Source organism: Aptenodytes forsteri, unplaced genomic scaffold (assembly GCF_000699145.1).
Source record: "Aptenodytes forsteri isolate BGI_AS27 unplaced genomic scaffold, ASM69914v1 Scaffold79, whole genome shotgun sequence".
NCBI lineage: Eukaryota > Metazoa > Chordata > Aves > Sphenisciformes > Spheniscidae > Aptenodytes > Aptenodytes forsteri.
The window spans coordinates 1,596,288-1,612,044 of NW_008794776.1; the positions used below are offsets into that span (position 1 = coordinate 1,596,288).

The window sequence follows — 15,757 nt, forward strand, 5'->3', positions numbered from 1 at the left end:
TTAACTGCATGCTTGTTAAATGAGAAAAATAATTTCCATCGAAGAATATCAGTGCACTGGTGTGCAAAAACGTAGATAGTGTTACTATTCATGGGTTTTTTTCGGTTGTGTAGTTCCAAGTAATAGGAAGCGCTTAGGCCTGGGTTTGTATCGTGCTTCTAAGACTTCAGTTGGTAACTATTCAGCAGGAGCAGCTTCATTTCTAAAGCAAATAGCAGTTGTGTTGATGGAAGTTGATTTCAGATTTTTGCATTACCAGGCACAAAGTCAAACTAGTGCATATGGAATTACTGGGATTGGCGGTGGTTTTCTTTAACTAACTTGTTGTGAACCTTGTTCCTTTTCTTTGCGAGATTTAAATAAAGTTGTTGCTGTAATCCTTGCTGGTTTGATCGTGTTAGATGTACTTGCGTACGTACTTCAAGACTGGGCTTTGGGCATACTGTGTGACACATGCTGGAGTAACTTTAACCATTCTTTACCTCTGGAAAGCTCCTGGAGTCTTGCGTTTAGATGAGTCTTTCTTCTACGGAAAATCTCAGCAGCTGTCAACAGTTCTGAAGAACGAGGGAGCTCTATGACTTGTATTCAGTTCAGGTTTTTTTCTTTCCCAGGCTTCATTACAAATTTCATGTGGCAGAAGAGAGGCATAGGGGGTTTTGGCAAATATTTTGGTCCTTCTGATGTCACACAGTGGTAGCTTTCCCTGTTCACTACTTAGTACTTCGTATTTCTTCCTGGTTACCTATTGCTTATTTATACCTGTCGGGGGTATTCATTCTGCTCTGGTTTCTGTCATTTGAGGTCGATAGAAAAGGAGCGCGTGCAGCTGCTTCCTTCGTCAGCTACGGAAAGGTAGGAAATGGTCACTGCAGACTGTTCCTTCTCCACGTGGGTGCAGTGTTTGAACGTGTAGCTTGCACCATTACCGCATGCTTAACAGTCGCTCCCTGGGCGTGGATCTCGCCATTTGTGTCTAATCCTTGAGGGAGGGAGGGAGGGAGGGCTAACACAAGAATCAGGCAGCTGATACAGTAGATTCATGAAACATACTGCACTCTACAAAATATCAAATTATTTATTTATATAAAATATAATACACAACAGTTGTACACATGCACACACCCACACAGTACTTTACCACAAATTTAGGCCAGTTATTTCCTTTAATTAAATGTTATAATCTAGCACACGGTATCTTACAGTAATTTACATTGTTATCTGAAGACACAATGGGGAAGCTTTGATCATTCATTTATAAACCTTCCATAAATTACAAAAAGAAAGGCAGTCTGAAAAGTATGTATAAACAGTAAAAACAATTTACAAATGGACAAGAATTACAAAATAGTAACAGCCAATGACTGCCATCAATGTGTAAGATTGTTTTTCTTGAGATGCCAATATTGCAATTAATATTTGATTATCACCCGTTGCAGCCTTTTTACTGGCTACGGCTTGTGTATGTAACACAGGTTTTTTCACTTTTTACTTTAGACATGCACTTTATCTTGAATCTGACATCAGCAATATGAAAATGCCTTTTAACTTAGGCCTGTACCTCCACAGGAAAAAAAGTTGGGGAGTAAAGGGGTTTTGTTGCGGAGTTATTTTCCACAGGAAAAAAAGTTGGAGTAAAGGGGTTTTGTTGCGGAGTTATTTTGGTGGGTTGGTTTTTTTTCTTGGGGTTTTTTTCACCCCCCGGTAATTTAGAACAGTGAACCAGGAACTCCAAAACTGGAGGTTGTACGGTTGAAACTGGGTGGTGAATCTCTGAATAACTTACACTGTATCTGATTTCAGCTTCGTGAAAAGGTTGACAAAAGAAATCAATACAAGGGTTTTGGTTTGGAAAAAAAAAAAAGGCAAAACCAAAAAGAAAGCATTTTTCGCAGCACTTTCAAACTCCCAGGAGCTACATCAGACATTGAATGGAGTCGGTAACATAGTACTTGATCTTAAATTACCATGTTTTAGGGAAGATGAAGACAGTTGAATACACAGTACATACGAAGTATACGCTGTATATTTATTAGACAGTACAAATCATTGTGCATTAATAAGGCAAAACATCAAGGCTGATTAAACTAGGAGTTTCAAGACCATTTTCGTTTATGATAAAGATTAGATACGGTGGGGTGATCTCCCTGAACCAGGAATCAATGAATAGAGTTTTCTTCCCCCCACTCGTGGTTAAAGGAGACTAAAGGCTGAGATTTATCCAGTGGAGTTGCAGGTGTTGAGTTGACTTCAAATAAAACCATGTTCTTCTAGTTTTAATCCCACAAAATTTTTTTTTTTTTAAAGAAAAAAATATTTGCAATAACAAATCCACTTCCTTTTTTCTTGCTGTTTTGAGTAAGCAATTCGCATGATTCTATTGATGTCAGAGTTAAAAATGCAAAGGTTTGGTAAAGTTGTACTGCATAGTCATGAAAGCCCTAGTTTTGACGTTTAAAATAAAAATACACAGACTGGAAGCTTTACAAGTTGTCCAGGAGTACATGAATCATTTCACTGCACCAAGCTTTTTCAGCAGTTTCTTCCCTTTGGAAAGCAGCCCCTTTTTCTTTTTCGAGGACATATCCCTGCCTCTCCCGGGACTACCAGAACCCATAGGTGACGTAGGTGACCCAGAATGGAGATGAACTGTGGGGGATGGTGCTCTCCGTGATGTACCTGTATTCTCAGGAGGAACCTATTAGGTACATTGTTATGATTTATTGAATGCTTGAAAGCTTAAAAGCTGTTATCATCAAGAAAGTTGGTAACATCACTTGTCCCATTACCCACTTAAACTAAAGGGCTGGTTCCTTCCTTCTTTGTGGCTTAAAATACCGTATGGGCTTACAGAAAATACATAAATTTGGGGGCAAAGTATAGACAGCAGAAAACACTCCAGTACAGCCCTGTTTTGATTATACTTTTTGAAGGAACGAGTTGGATACACTTGTTTGCCATAGTTCTGGCCACAAAAGCCACAGAACTGGTTTTGGTTTTGCATTTCAGTACTCTGATAGTACAAAAATGAAGAGGGATGCTTTTAGCTATAGATTTAAGAAAAATAAATGTGTGTGTTAGTTACTACAGATCAGCAATCTATAGAAGCCAAACTGTTTTCAGAAGAAATTACTTAAAATGCTACATGATCACTTATTTTTTTAATGTCCTTTAAATGCGTTTTCTTTAAAAGTGGCTAGCAAACTTTATGGACATATTTGAGAAGATGGCACACTGGCTTAAAAAAAAGAAAAAAAGGAAAAAGAAAAAGCTAAAATGAACCTTAATTGCAATCAAAGAAAGCTTAAAGACCCTGACTGCTTGATGTGTATGCTGCAGCTATGAGGTTGCTGAATGAAGGTGAATACTTGTACGATAGTTAGATGACAGCATTCCAGAATATTTTGAACGGCTATTTTTTTCAATCATCAAAAAGACTTGAATGAAAATGCTAAAGCTACTTATAGTCAGCCTATCCTAACTACTAAAATGTGATACTATCCATTAAGATGATATTTTCATAGGAGAATCCATGCCTTAGGGACCCCTGTTACCTTGTAGTTCAAGTTAAAACATCAGCAATTTACTGCTTGTTGTGCAACAGTGAGTTAAGCAAAGGGGCTTCAAGCCTGCTTTGATTTTAAATCAAGGTCTAATTCTAATGAAAAAAACCAACTTGGTAAAGCACCCCAACGTACACCTGAAGATACCATATGTTTAGTCTAATGCATTCATTCAGTGAGCTGCATGTTTCATACTGAGACTTTTATTGCATTGGTAAACCAAACAGTTGCGAGTATTTCAAATGTGCACTTTCTAGGAAAAGCCGAGTAAATTGTACCGCATGAGGGGATGTTTTCAGAACTGTTGAATAGTTGGTCTTAGGCAAACGGGGGTATAATCGATCACGGCAAGCACATCTTAAGGCAGGCAATTTGTAGCTATATTTGAGTGTAATGAGTTTCAAAACCAACTATACCCTTGTAAACTACCGTACGTATCAGCTTACGTTTCATTTGTGTGTTCTTTAAGGGTTGGGGTGTTGTGCTTTTCTCTTGATACAGGAGCTTGGAATTTTTCCATCCCAGGTTGGCTAACAATGCAATATGCAGCTTTTCTTTGTAGGGTAGTTAGACATCAAGCTCTCCTTTCTATGTAAACATAAACACTTAGCTCAGGAAGAAATATGCTCCAAACGTTGACCTTCATAAAGTGAGGTCTAATTGACTTATTTTTAAGGATTCCTTTTCAGAGGATTTGTCTCCTAAAAAACTAAATTGACTTGATTAGATATAGTAAAAGCATACAGCCTGTTCTTCTGTGGCCAAGGATTTCGGAGACATATTTCTTTTTTTTTTTTTCCCCCACAATTAAGTTTCAAGACTTGCATTAGATAGCCAGGTAGCTTTAATTGAAATCTCTATTGGTATCTTCAGTTGCTCACTTACGTGAAGGCTACATTGCCTTATTAAGGTGTGAAATGAACACTCTTCTTCTGTTTTCAAGCAGATGAGCAAAGAAATAAAAATATATATAAAATATATAATATATAAAAATATTGCAGTGATGAAACAAAACCAAAAATGAGATACTCTAAACATGATTAGTCTTTCATAAAAGAGAAGTCTCTGGGCAATTAACTAATGCCAGTTGGAATGGGACGTCATAAGGATTAAAAGATGAACACTGTCAATCAGCTGCATCGACAGTTTGTATTTAAAGGAAGGCGTGTACCAGTCTTTCCTCCACGAGAACTTTTGCTTTCATCTAGGTAGTGCAGTAGTAGGAGTAGTTTAGAAGCATTAGGAAGTAACTACTTTCACCAGGGAAAAGCTGTTTAAACTCAAGGTATAATTGAAGGTACTGCAATGACTGCGATCAAATGCTAAATTTAGTTTCTTCATTTACAAATGTATCGAGCTAGCGGAAGGAAAAGTCAAGTAATTTTTCTTTAAGTTTTATATATTTGAAAGTTAATTTTAAATAGGCAAATGGATTTAAAATGTTAGAAGTAATGTCTAAATTATATATGGGACAGAATGAAATGGAAAATAAAAATTTTAAGTTTTTCTTATTCGGTTGCTTACCCTTTTTGCTTTTGTACGCATCGGTGTATCGTGAACGTATCGCGAGGGTGCATCCGACAGATAGACTTCAACATCATCAGGCACTTCTTCAAGAAAGTTGGAAGGAACCAGCCCCTTTTGTCCATTAAGTTCACCCTGCAACATGACGAAAATTTCAGTGGATGTTGTAATTAGAGCAGATGTAGGTTCCCAAGAAGGTAAGGAAATACTTCTGACTATTTCAAAGCCAGTGAGGAAGAGGAAACATCCATCTAAGGTCACTTGGGACCTCAAGAGCGTACACGCTTTTGAAGATCACAAGAGTGAGCGTGTGTAATGGAGAGCAAATGGACCCTGGTGGTGTTTCTGCGCAAAGGAGAAGTGGGAAGTGGATTCCCATGCAGTTCCTAGACTTGAGTCCTTAGGACTGCAACGCCGCAGATAGGCGTGGTGCTAGGCTGCACAACCTAAAGGCACTTCTGAGATGATCCAACGTATTCCTTTGGGTCTCAAGAGGGGTCATGTCTAAAATGTATCTGAAAGAGACAGCTGGGCCTGTTTTCTACGGCCAAGACACCGTGGAAATGGAAGACGCAAGTTCAAGATGCAGATGGGCAGCTACTGTCGCCCTGAAGAGAGTTCAGCTGGGCAAGCGATGCTGGCATATTGTCTCCCCTGGTTAAACTCTTCTCAAAGGAAGGACAGAGTAGTATGATCAGTTAACTAGTGCTTAGAAGACTACTGAACTATTTTATTGATTTATTTTAATCAAATAACCCTTTATCATAGGGACAGGCTGGATCTAGGTTTTCCTCCCACATGAAATGCCTTGCCCATGAGAAGTCATTCACATGTTTGCATAGATGCATGTGTGATCAAAATACACGTTTTCCAGCAAACTAAATGAGGCAAATACTAACAAAATGCCAGCGGCAGCTCTGAGCTGCGTTGACAGCAATCCCTAAAAACCTGTGCTGAAGCGGCAAGCGTGAACCTTCCTCAGTGCCGTACGATCCCCTCCAGCTGAGGGGGGAGCTTCTCGGGTTCTGCTACAGTCCGTGCAGCAGCGGGAGCTGTGAGGCCGGGTTCGCGTCCCAGCTCTAACTGGGCTGCCCGTGAGCTCAGTCTGCCAGGTACCAAAGGGGAGTGGTGATGCTAACCCCATCGTGACGGTGCCCCCAGGCACGCCGTTTGGGTTGATGTTTTTGTTAAATTAGGATCACGGCTGTTCCCACAACACGACAAGCTGGAATTGTGCCCCGAAATCCCCCCCAGGCTGTCATTTAATAATGCACGCTAGTGAAGATTGTTCTAACGGTTTGTAGCAGTTTGAAGTGACTGAACAGAAGCCAACTTACATAGTAAAATCCATCTTCATCAATTTCACCAAAGACAGTGATAATGTCCCCGGTGCAGAACGTCAGCTCAGCCTGCAGAAAAAGGAACGCGTGACAGTGCATGTTTTGTTAGGCAAAGGTTAACAGTTTCTTTATTAATTGTAAATCCATTAATATTTTCCCCTCCCCTTTATGTTATGACACGGTTGGTGAAACCGAGTTGAACTTTTAAGAGCAAAACCTTTTAATTTATTTTTTCTTTTGCCTCCTAAACCTGGCACCTCTCCCACTAGGTTCTAGACACCCCCAGGACTAGCTGCGACAAACGAGCTGAGTGCAACCAGACCTTGGAGAGACTCAGAACTCGTCTGCGCGAAGCCTTGAACAACCTGAACAAACTTTGAAACGTTGAACTATGTGACTTCAGAGGTCCCTTAAAGGCAGTCCTTCGGTGAGGAGGGAACAAGGCGGAGGGGAGGGACATGGTTCAGGGCCACGCTCTGTACTGAGCTGAGCGCTAGGACTAACGGGTACGGAACGGCCAGGACTGCTTTTCCTGAAACACAAAGTTCCTGAACTACAATTGTGGAGCTATACTGGATTCTGTTCAATAAAGGCTTCATAACAGGCATCTCCAGCCCCTGATCTGCAGTGTACTGGGCTCTTTTTAATTGCCCGTGGTTTAAATGTAATTCAATTAAGGTTTTTTAACTTAGTTTTAATTTCCTTTGGCCATGGGAAAGAGCGAACAAATAAACTGTTTGCAATATATCAGGACAATTTATTTGATTTGTTGCCCAGCCTACTTCAAAACACCATAATTTAGAACCAGATTTGGTTCAGTGAGAAACGTAAGACAGCTCTGGCTGAGTTTTAAAGCATCGAGTCCTGTGTATTTCAAAATTCACTGTCGTCTTTAAAAAATTCCAAATTGTTCTACAATTCACCAGTTAAAAAAAGCATTTTAAAGAATAACTGAGGAAGCTCCTAGGGACACAGTATTTTTTGAGCGCTTTGAGTGCACCCTGACATTCTCACCACAATGCATATATAAATGAAAATTGCATCAAATCCTGATTGAGGGACTTACAGTGTAACATCAAAGACAATGTAAAAAGTGATTCCGCTGCTGACATAGGCAGGGATGGGAGACTGCACGTAGGTAAACGGAAGATAAACCCATAATGATAAACCCATAAACAATCGAGCTAATGCTCAGCTGTTGTTTAAGATATCCGTACATTGTTATAAAAAAAGGATTGCAGACAAGACGTACGTTCATGAAAGCTCAGATGCATCAATTAAGAGAACGAAATACAATATATGACGAATGCTGTTCTCTGTGCTACACTGATTCTCAGTGTAACAAAAGACAATGTAAAAAGTGATTCCGCTGCTGCTGCTGACATAGGCAGGGATGGGAGACTGCACGTAGGTAAACGGAAGATAAACCCATAATGATAAACCCATAAACAATCGAGCTAATGCTCAGCTGTTGTTTAAGATATCCGTACATTGTTATAAAAAAAGGATTGCAGACAAGACGTACGTTCATGAAAGCTCAGATGCATCAATTAAGAGAACGAAATACAATATATGACGAATGCTGTTCTCTGTGCTACACTGAGCACGTAGGTAAACGGAAGATAAACCCATAATGATAAACCCATAAACAATCGAGCTAATGCTCAGCTGTTGTTTAAGATATCCGTACATTGTTATAAAAAAAGGATTGCAGACAAGACGTACGTTCATGAAAGCTCAGATGCATCAATTAAGAGAACGAAATACAATATATGACGAATGCTGTTCTCTGTGCTACACTGATTCTGGTTTGGGTTGCAAAGGAGGGTTGAGTTTTGGAGGAGTTGTAGGGGAGGTTACAGAGCTTTGAAAGCACGCTGCACTACTACTCCATCACTGACTACATGATGCATTGAACCACGCTAAATAAATCCTACGAAGGATATCCTTTGATTTTGTTTGAACAGGAACCATAAAGCCACTTGTACAGCAGTCATAAGCTTGTCATATACATCCGCCCAAAAAACACTTGGCCAATGTTTGTAACGCTGAACTATTTTTTTTTTTTTTTGCACATCCACTGTAAATGTACAACAGTGCTTACTAATACCAACGGTGATTTAACGAAAGCATGACTCATAAACGGTACACACAGTAACCAGTTACGTCAATACCTCTACGTCAACGTTAGGAGAACTTTCTCTTGGATCATAATCGTACAGCGCCACCATCCTTCTTGTAGACACCGAATGTTGCCTGCCACTCCGTCTGTTTCTTTCTGTTCCGATCACAAGGAGAGGAAGGGAAGGAAAGCTATCAAAGTTATTTTGAAAAGAAAAACAAGGTGCAATTTTTTTCCCCATGTCATTTTCACAACAGTGTTGGCATTTCTCTAGCACAGTGATAGAAGGTCACAGATTACCAAACCTATTAACACAGAGAAAGGTTTCAAAACAGCACATACGTTTCGTAAATAGTTTTTTAACAGTTGGCTTGCCCTCTTTATTCTAAGCCACCAAATCCTCTGAACAGTATTTATCCGCAAAACTAATGTTCCAAAATTTTCAGCCATTCGTGGTTGTAAGAATCAGAGGTTACCAGGCTATACAAAGCCAAACATTCAAAAGTCACGTTTGTTTCGTTTTGTTCAAACTTCCACATTTGCTCCCTCCCCCCCCCCCTAATCACGAGGAGTTTTGTGCCTGGGATGATTCTTCAACTTTCTGCTGGGAGACTGGAAGGAGACGCGGACACTCGGCTGTCCCAAGACAGAAGAGGCTACCCGTTATGTAAGTGGTTTGCGGTATGTTCAAGACTCTTGACTACAAAAAACACATTCTCAAGTACGGTTTAATTTTACAAGTTTCCTTTGTGGGGAACAGAAGGAAAGGAGTAAAATTTGTAGTTTCCAGGAACCACGTGAAATGTTTATTGATTGATATCAAACATTTACAGAGAAGTCCAAAATGGGCTTCGTTTTGAGTTTGAATGATATTAGCATGATTCTTGCGGATGGTTGCTGTAGCAAGAGAAACATGCTTGTTAGTGCTACTTACAGACAGGCACTGAGGGCAGGTCTGACGAGCATTATGCAGTGTGACAAAGGAAACCTGGGGTTAGGAGGCACCCAACGGTTGTTCCGGCAGGAGGGTGAACACTAAAGGTTCGGCTAACGTAGGAGCAAATACTGAGTGTAGCATGCACTCACAGCTGTCACATCACCCACCAGCTGACACTGAGGCATTCAGTCAGAGAAGATCACTTACTTTTGCAGTGGGTGGTCTGGAGTTATTTTCCCAGCTACCAATGCAAGGGATTTACACAGAACACAAGGAAAGAGCCAAAATGAAGGCACGGACTGTAACGGACGCGGGACCCGATCCCCCTGATTCCCCAAAGCCTGGATCAACCCGTACCTAAATGATTGTCTCAGTGTCACACTTTCCATTTTGAAGTACATCTCGGGGGCAAGACGTTGCCCACTGTTCAGGGTCAAGGGCCCCTCTACAACCAAGAAAAGAATCCAAAAGGGACCCTGTACATTATTGCTGTGTGACAATCTTTTCCAATTTCTGGTTTCCAAAAGTTCAAAGGCATAAAAAAAATAAATCTAGACAGCTCAAATCATTTCAGCTAATTTACAGCTTGAATCAAATTATTGGTTCTTAGCACAGACCTCTTTTAGACTTTCTGGATCTGCGGTGTACAGAGCGTGTGCTCTCTTTGAAACGGTCACAGTTGGCTTCAGGAAAGGAATGCATACAAATAAAAGAAGAAAAGATATGAAGCTGTTCAAAGTTCTGTTTTTAAGGATTTAATGTGGGCAAAGGATTAAGAAAAATATAGTCATATGAGCACAGCATGTAAAGTGTCTGATATGACATTAAAAATATGAGTAACGATACGAGACAGACTGGCAATTAGAGCCTGCTTCTGCTAAAAATCCACGTGGGCAGCCTCTGCGACAGCGAGGGTCTGAGCACGTGGATATCTGCTATTCAGAATTTGCATTTAGTTTAAAATTAAGCCAAACTAACTGTTCTTTCCAAATCCATTAGTAAGAGCGTTTGTTGTTTTTCAGTTTTTAAATGGCTAACAATTTAAATCCATATTAAAGAGAGAAATACACGATGCTTTTAAAGTGCTAAGATATTTAAAGGTGAACTGCTGGGGGTAGGTTGCTAACAGCTCGCTCAGAAACATCCCAGAATAAAAAAAAACTTGCTTAAAAATGTAAGGCAGGGCAACATTTTTGTCACAAATTGCCTCTCCCTCTTTCCAAGATACTTTCTGATTTCTCAGCTATTTCAGGAGACACTGCCAGATGAGCACAACAAAAAAAATCCAATTACATTTGCAAAATATGACCCGTAGACAGCCAAAATACTCCAGTTACGGGGAGCTAGGTAGACTACTGGTTTCATTTTCTCAGGTGTTCTGCATCAACAACTTGCTGAGTTTGGTAAGAGCTGAGAGCACTGAGCAGGACTTACTTAAAGCAGTAAGTTTCAGTCGTAGCTGCTTAGGAAGATGCTTTCTGTACCCACACGTGACCTATTGCTCGAAGTAGAAATATATTTGGACACTTCTTGATCCCATCAGGCCCCCAGTTGTGTTTACAGATGTACCTAAAGCGGGTTAGGTATCTCATCCTGATAGACTTCAAATGACGTAGAGCCAAGCTAGAACGACTACCTGTGCAGAGTAATGCTGCAGGCAGCCAGCCTAGTCAGGCACATCCATAGGTCCCACTGTGTGCCTGTCCCACGGGTTTGTCCTATAAATGTACAGGTAGGTGCATGTGCTATACCTAGAGGAGCAGACGGGCAGCGGGGTTTACAAGTGCATGTGGGTGGGAGTATTTGTTGTATTTATGTGGCAGAAGTAAATAAATACACAGATTTGAACTAGGAACTCAATTAAGCATTTAAGAACTTAAATCATCCTTCCCTTTCATGGACCATGGAGAATTTTAAAATATCTCAATATCTTAAAAAACCAACAAAAAATATTTTGTCTCACATTTACTAATATGATTTTGGAAGCCATAAGGTTTTATTCAAAGTAAGAAAACAATTGTGGAAGATTTCTTTGGGTTTTTAGCAACCACTTTTACAGTTCACTTTTAAACAGGACTGAACCAATTCCAGCCCTTTATACTCTCTGAAACATGTAGAAACTTTTAAAACATATTGAGATAGTTGTATGAAATTTATTTTTAGAAAGAAATCGAAGTTAAGATACTTGCATTGTGTATCTGTGTACAACATTGAACCAATGATGTAACGCAAGTGGTTCGTAACACAGAATTGTTTGGCCAAACTCTGCTTTTTAAAGGGTTTGTTACTGCAATATCCATAAAATCTCATAATATGTAGTGCTATCCCAAATGAGATTCCACGTAACCCTTTGCCACCATCCCTTTAAATTATTGGTAAAGTAGGAAAATGTAGAAGAGTAAAAATAACAACAAAGAAGTGATTCTTTTTATGCTTTGCAGCAGTGAGCGTATCACAAAGCACCTCAGCACAGCACACTCCAAAGCACAGGGATCATGTTCTGTGTCTAGAAATCTTTCAGGTGACATAAACCATTTTTTTTTAAATAAGAAAAGAAAGTAATGGGTGGAGTGGTGAAGATACAAATCCTCATTTGCAGCAGAAGATGTGACCGAGTTTAAATATTAGTTGAATAAAGTCATCCAGATACTGACACAGAATGTATCCCATGGTGTGGTAAATTGCTGTAAAATTTAGATGCGTCTGCATATAGTAAAAACAAAAGGCCAAGCGGATCCAGCCAAGTTAATAGCACCCAAAAGTTAGGAGAAGTGAAGCGTATATGTTTTTCCTTACCAATTTTCTCAACTGGCGTGTTCAAAGGAAGAAAGCCTTGTTTTAGAAGCTGATCCATCATCTCTTCATCATCTGCTTGGATCTCAGAGACCATATTACATGGGATAAGGCCAATTCTTGTACAGGTTTCTCCACGATAGAATCCGTCAGCATCTTTGTCCCCATAAACCTGTTATTCAAAGAGTGATAGTGTTGGTCAAGAAAGGTTTTAGCATCCAGGAATTTTAATCCAGGCTAAATGGTTACTAAAGCATAGACAGATGACTACAGTTTGGATGTGGAGTTATATTAGTTTTTGACTACTCTGACTTATGTTACAAAACCGGAATTGTTATGCTAATGTGAATTATGACTTCAGATACATAAGCAGAATTTGGACTTTTTTTGTTAGCAGTGAAATGCACAAAAAGTGAGAGACACCATTAAAAGTCATCAGTTCCTCCCTGTGCTGAGCCAGAAGTGTACTTCATGGTTTACGCTCCTGTTTATGCAATTATTCACGTGGCACCATTTTTGGGTGCCATATGAACTATATTCAAAATGAAGCATTTGAAAAACTGTGCCAAAGTGTTCTTACTTTGAATAGAACAACTCGTATATGATCAAAAATGCCTATCTAATACTTAATATACTTGATATATGTACTTACTTAAGCTCTGCTATTGTCTTTTAGGTACATCGTCTGCTATTGTCAATTAAGGTATAAAAATAGCATGAGTTTTCATCAATAAGAACAGGTAAATCCAAAATTTCTCTTAAACGCTAAAAATGCAGTCTGTTCATAAAGGCTACTAGTGATACAAAGGCCTAGATGGAGGATTCTAAACAAAAATGATGTTCTTAAGGCCAAACTGATGACTGAGTTTAGACTGTTCCATGTTTAGGCTCAATCATTTTTTCTTTTCTTTAAAAACAAACAAAACCCCCCAAACTAATCCCTTCAGTTCATTAAAAATGAGCGTTGAATACCCTCAACTTTCTAGAGCAGGAACGTTTTTCAGTTTTAATCACTATATATCCATGACTTACCTGGCACCACTACTACTTCACACAGTACTTAACACATACACGGGACAGACTTCGTATAGCTCGTGGTGGAACTGACCCTCCACCATCTCGCTGCTCAGGTAATGTACGAAAAGTATTTTGAAAACACAAACTAATCCATCTTCACAGCAATTTGATGAGAAATTGAAAGCAGCAGATCACTTAATAATAACCACCGTGGTCCCAAATATAAACTAAACATCACTGAGAATAAATATGTGATGTGGGATCTCTCTAGACAGTGCCAAACATGTACATATTTGTGAAGAAATAATTAAAATACCTGAGTGAAATGAACATTCTTGCAAAGAAAAATAAGCTCTTAAACAAGTTCCATATTTTTGGCATAAATCTTCTATCATGGAAGGAGGTAAGCAAAATGTCTAACAAGGTATTTAACATTAAAAAAATTGCGATTTAGGATGCGGACATTTGTGTTAGGATCCAATCCAACACAGTGGAAGACGCTCAGTATTTTAATAGCTTAAGTTACCATTTTATCTTTGAAATGGGTAGTGTAACAAATAAGTCTACATTTTTTCAGGTTCTGTTTCAGATCACACAGAAATCTCAATTACCCTTGGGCGACCAGCAGCTGCTCCTTCTGCCTCTCTCATTTCTGCCCATTTTGCGCCAGACGGGTAAGACACAAGGCTGTAGGAGGAGACGCTTACATTTGCTGAGTCAACAGAAAAATCTGCTAGCTTTTTAAAATCAGATCAGCAAACTAAACAAATTTGCCTTGCAGCTGCACGATCATAAGATGAGGCAAGCTGGGATAGAGGGCTGGCTAAAAACATTGACAGAGCCCAACACTGTCCCTGTCGCCTGAAACAGGGCTGATTTGCCTTCTGCGCCCTGTTTAAAGGCAGCTTGTGTATTTTACACCGAACAGTCAGAACAGGGAGTGGTTTTCCCAGGTTCAGAAGAGGATGACTCTATACCTAATACCTAACTTCTGGACTTCAATTAATCCTAAGTGTATACTAGCTAGGAGTGTTCAGCGTTTAAAAAAATACAGCAGCTCTGGTATGTATGAAGGTGCAACACTAAGCACTTCTGCGGTGCATTTCCAGTTAAGAGGACATACTCTCTGAAGCCTGCAGAGTTTGTGGCAATGGACATTGAGGGCTTCAGAGTCACAATTTTGTTCTTAGCACCTAAGTCTCTAATTGAGTCTGGCCCTAACTATCTATAGCAACTTTGAGATTTTTGCCCATTACCTAATTATTTTTAAGCCATTAGCACTAGATATTACGTTCCAGATCCAGTGAGATTTACAGCCTGAACCTCTGGAGGAAAAAAAATCTTGGACTCTAGTCACACAAGTTGCTTTCTCCATGGGGAACAAAGCAGACCTGTTTATAAAACTGGGTCCTTCGTTTCCTTTGTTTTTAGATCCCACCTTAATGATCTGTCCTTCTTTAAATGGCAGCTCTTCTTCTGCAGCATCAGGATTTGGGGACATTGTCAGCGGATCGTAGTCAAAGAGTGCAACAAATATTCGAGTAGAAATATCCTCTGTGCCGGGATCTGTTTCTGATTCTTCATAAATATCTGGAGAAAGATGGTCATGACCACCATAGCCATCTATGAAAAGTAAATTCAGAAAAGAACAATTCAATAATACAAGTTGGCCTCATCTTTCAACTATTCCAGTTAATATTTGAAAAATGTTTGGCATGTCAGTGAAAAAACCCTAATAACTTAATGCAAGTCCTATTAAGCTTGGTGGGGTTTTTTTAATTAGCAAGTTGTTTTTTTAAAAAGCATATACAATCTGCATGCACTTGAATGTGGTGTTGACCTCCTACACCACACTGACATTTACACAGGTCAATACAGCTCAGGTAAGAAAGCAATTTTTGTTAGGTTTACTAGAGTTTGCCATAAATTAATGAAGCATGTTAGGAGTGACATAATGATGAGTCTGATTGATAGGCTTTATCATTACTGCAAAAATAACCATGCTTTGGATCCACCTGTTTCCCAGCACAGCTGCTTCTGCTCTTCATGGACACAAGAAAGCACATCCCAGCTGTGTTGACATACCATGTTTTAGGTACCAGGTTTAAAACATGGTTATAACCTCTTCTCTCCAGACAGGCAAGAAGAAATCTATTTCAGCAGTGGTAGTTATGCCAGGGTTGGAACTACACTGCCTATGATTTTGTTTAAACACAGTCAATAGGTAACATAGCCAGCAGTGCCCCAAACCAACCCAAACACTAACAAGATGTGTTAAAATCCAGGAGGAATGGTTAGCTATGACTGCATTTAACCATAAGCTCATTAGGAAAGATCGTCCATGAATATCACAGCAGTTGACACTGCACTGAACTCTGTCCACTGCAGGGTACCAAGTCAATCAGGATGTAAAAAATGAGAATTGACGTTTTGTCTAGTACATCTTTCAGACTTTTCAAAT

General features: G+C 39.5%; 1 protein-coding gene across 2 annotated transcripts in view; it reads right to left on the reverse strand.

The window, feature by feature from the left end:
• Positions 1 to 4,348: 4,348 nt before the first annotated feature.
• Positions 4,349 to 15,757, reverse strand: part of RIMBP2 (RIMS binding protein 2) — a 150,835-nt gene continuing 139,426 nt past the window's right edge. Inside the window, exons 17-22 of one of the 2 annotated variants that reach the window (XM_009274322.1) lie at positions 14,735 to 14,919; positions 12,283 to 12,451; positions 8,602 to 8,705; positions 6,425 to 6,496; positions 5,088 to 5,222; positions 4,349 to 4,495 (exon numbers count right to left, since the gene is read on the reverse strand). In XM_009274322.1, the coding sequence (XP_009272597.1) occupies positions 4,469 to 4,495; positions 5,088 to 5,222; positions 6,425 to 6,496; positions 8,602 to 8,705; positions 12,283 to 12,451; positions 14,735 to 14,919 (692 nt within the window). In that variant the 3' untranslated portion in view covers positions 4,349 to 4,468. The remainder of the gene's footprint in view (positions 4,496 to 5,087; positions 5,223 to 6,424; positions 6,497 to 8,601; positions 8,706 to 12,282; positions 12,452 to 14,734; positions 14,920 to 15,757) is intronic. The other variant, XM_009274324.1, reaches the window with a different exon arrangement.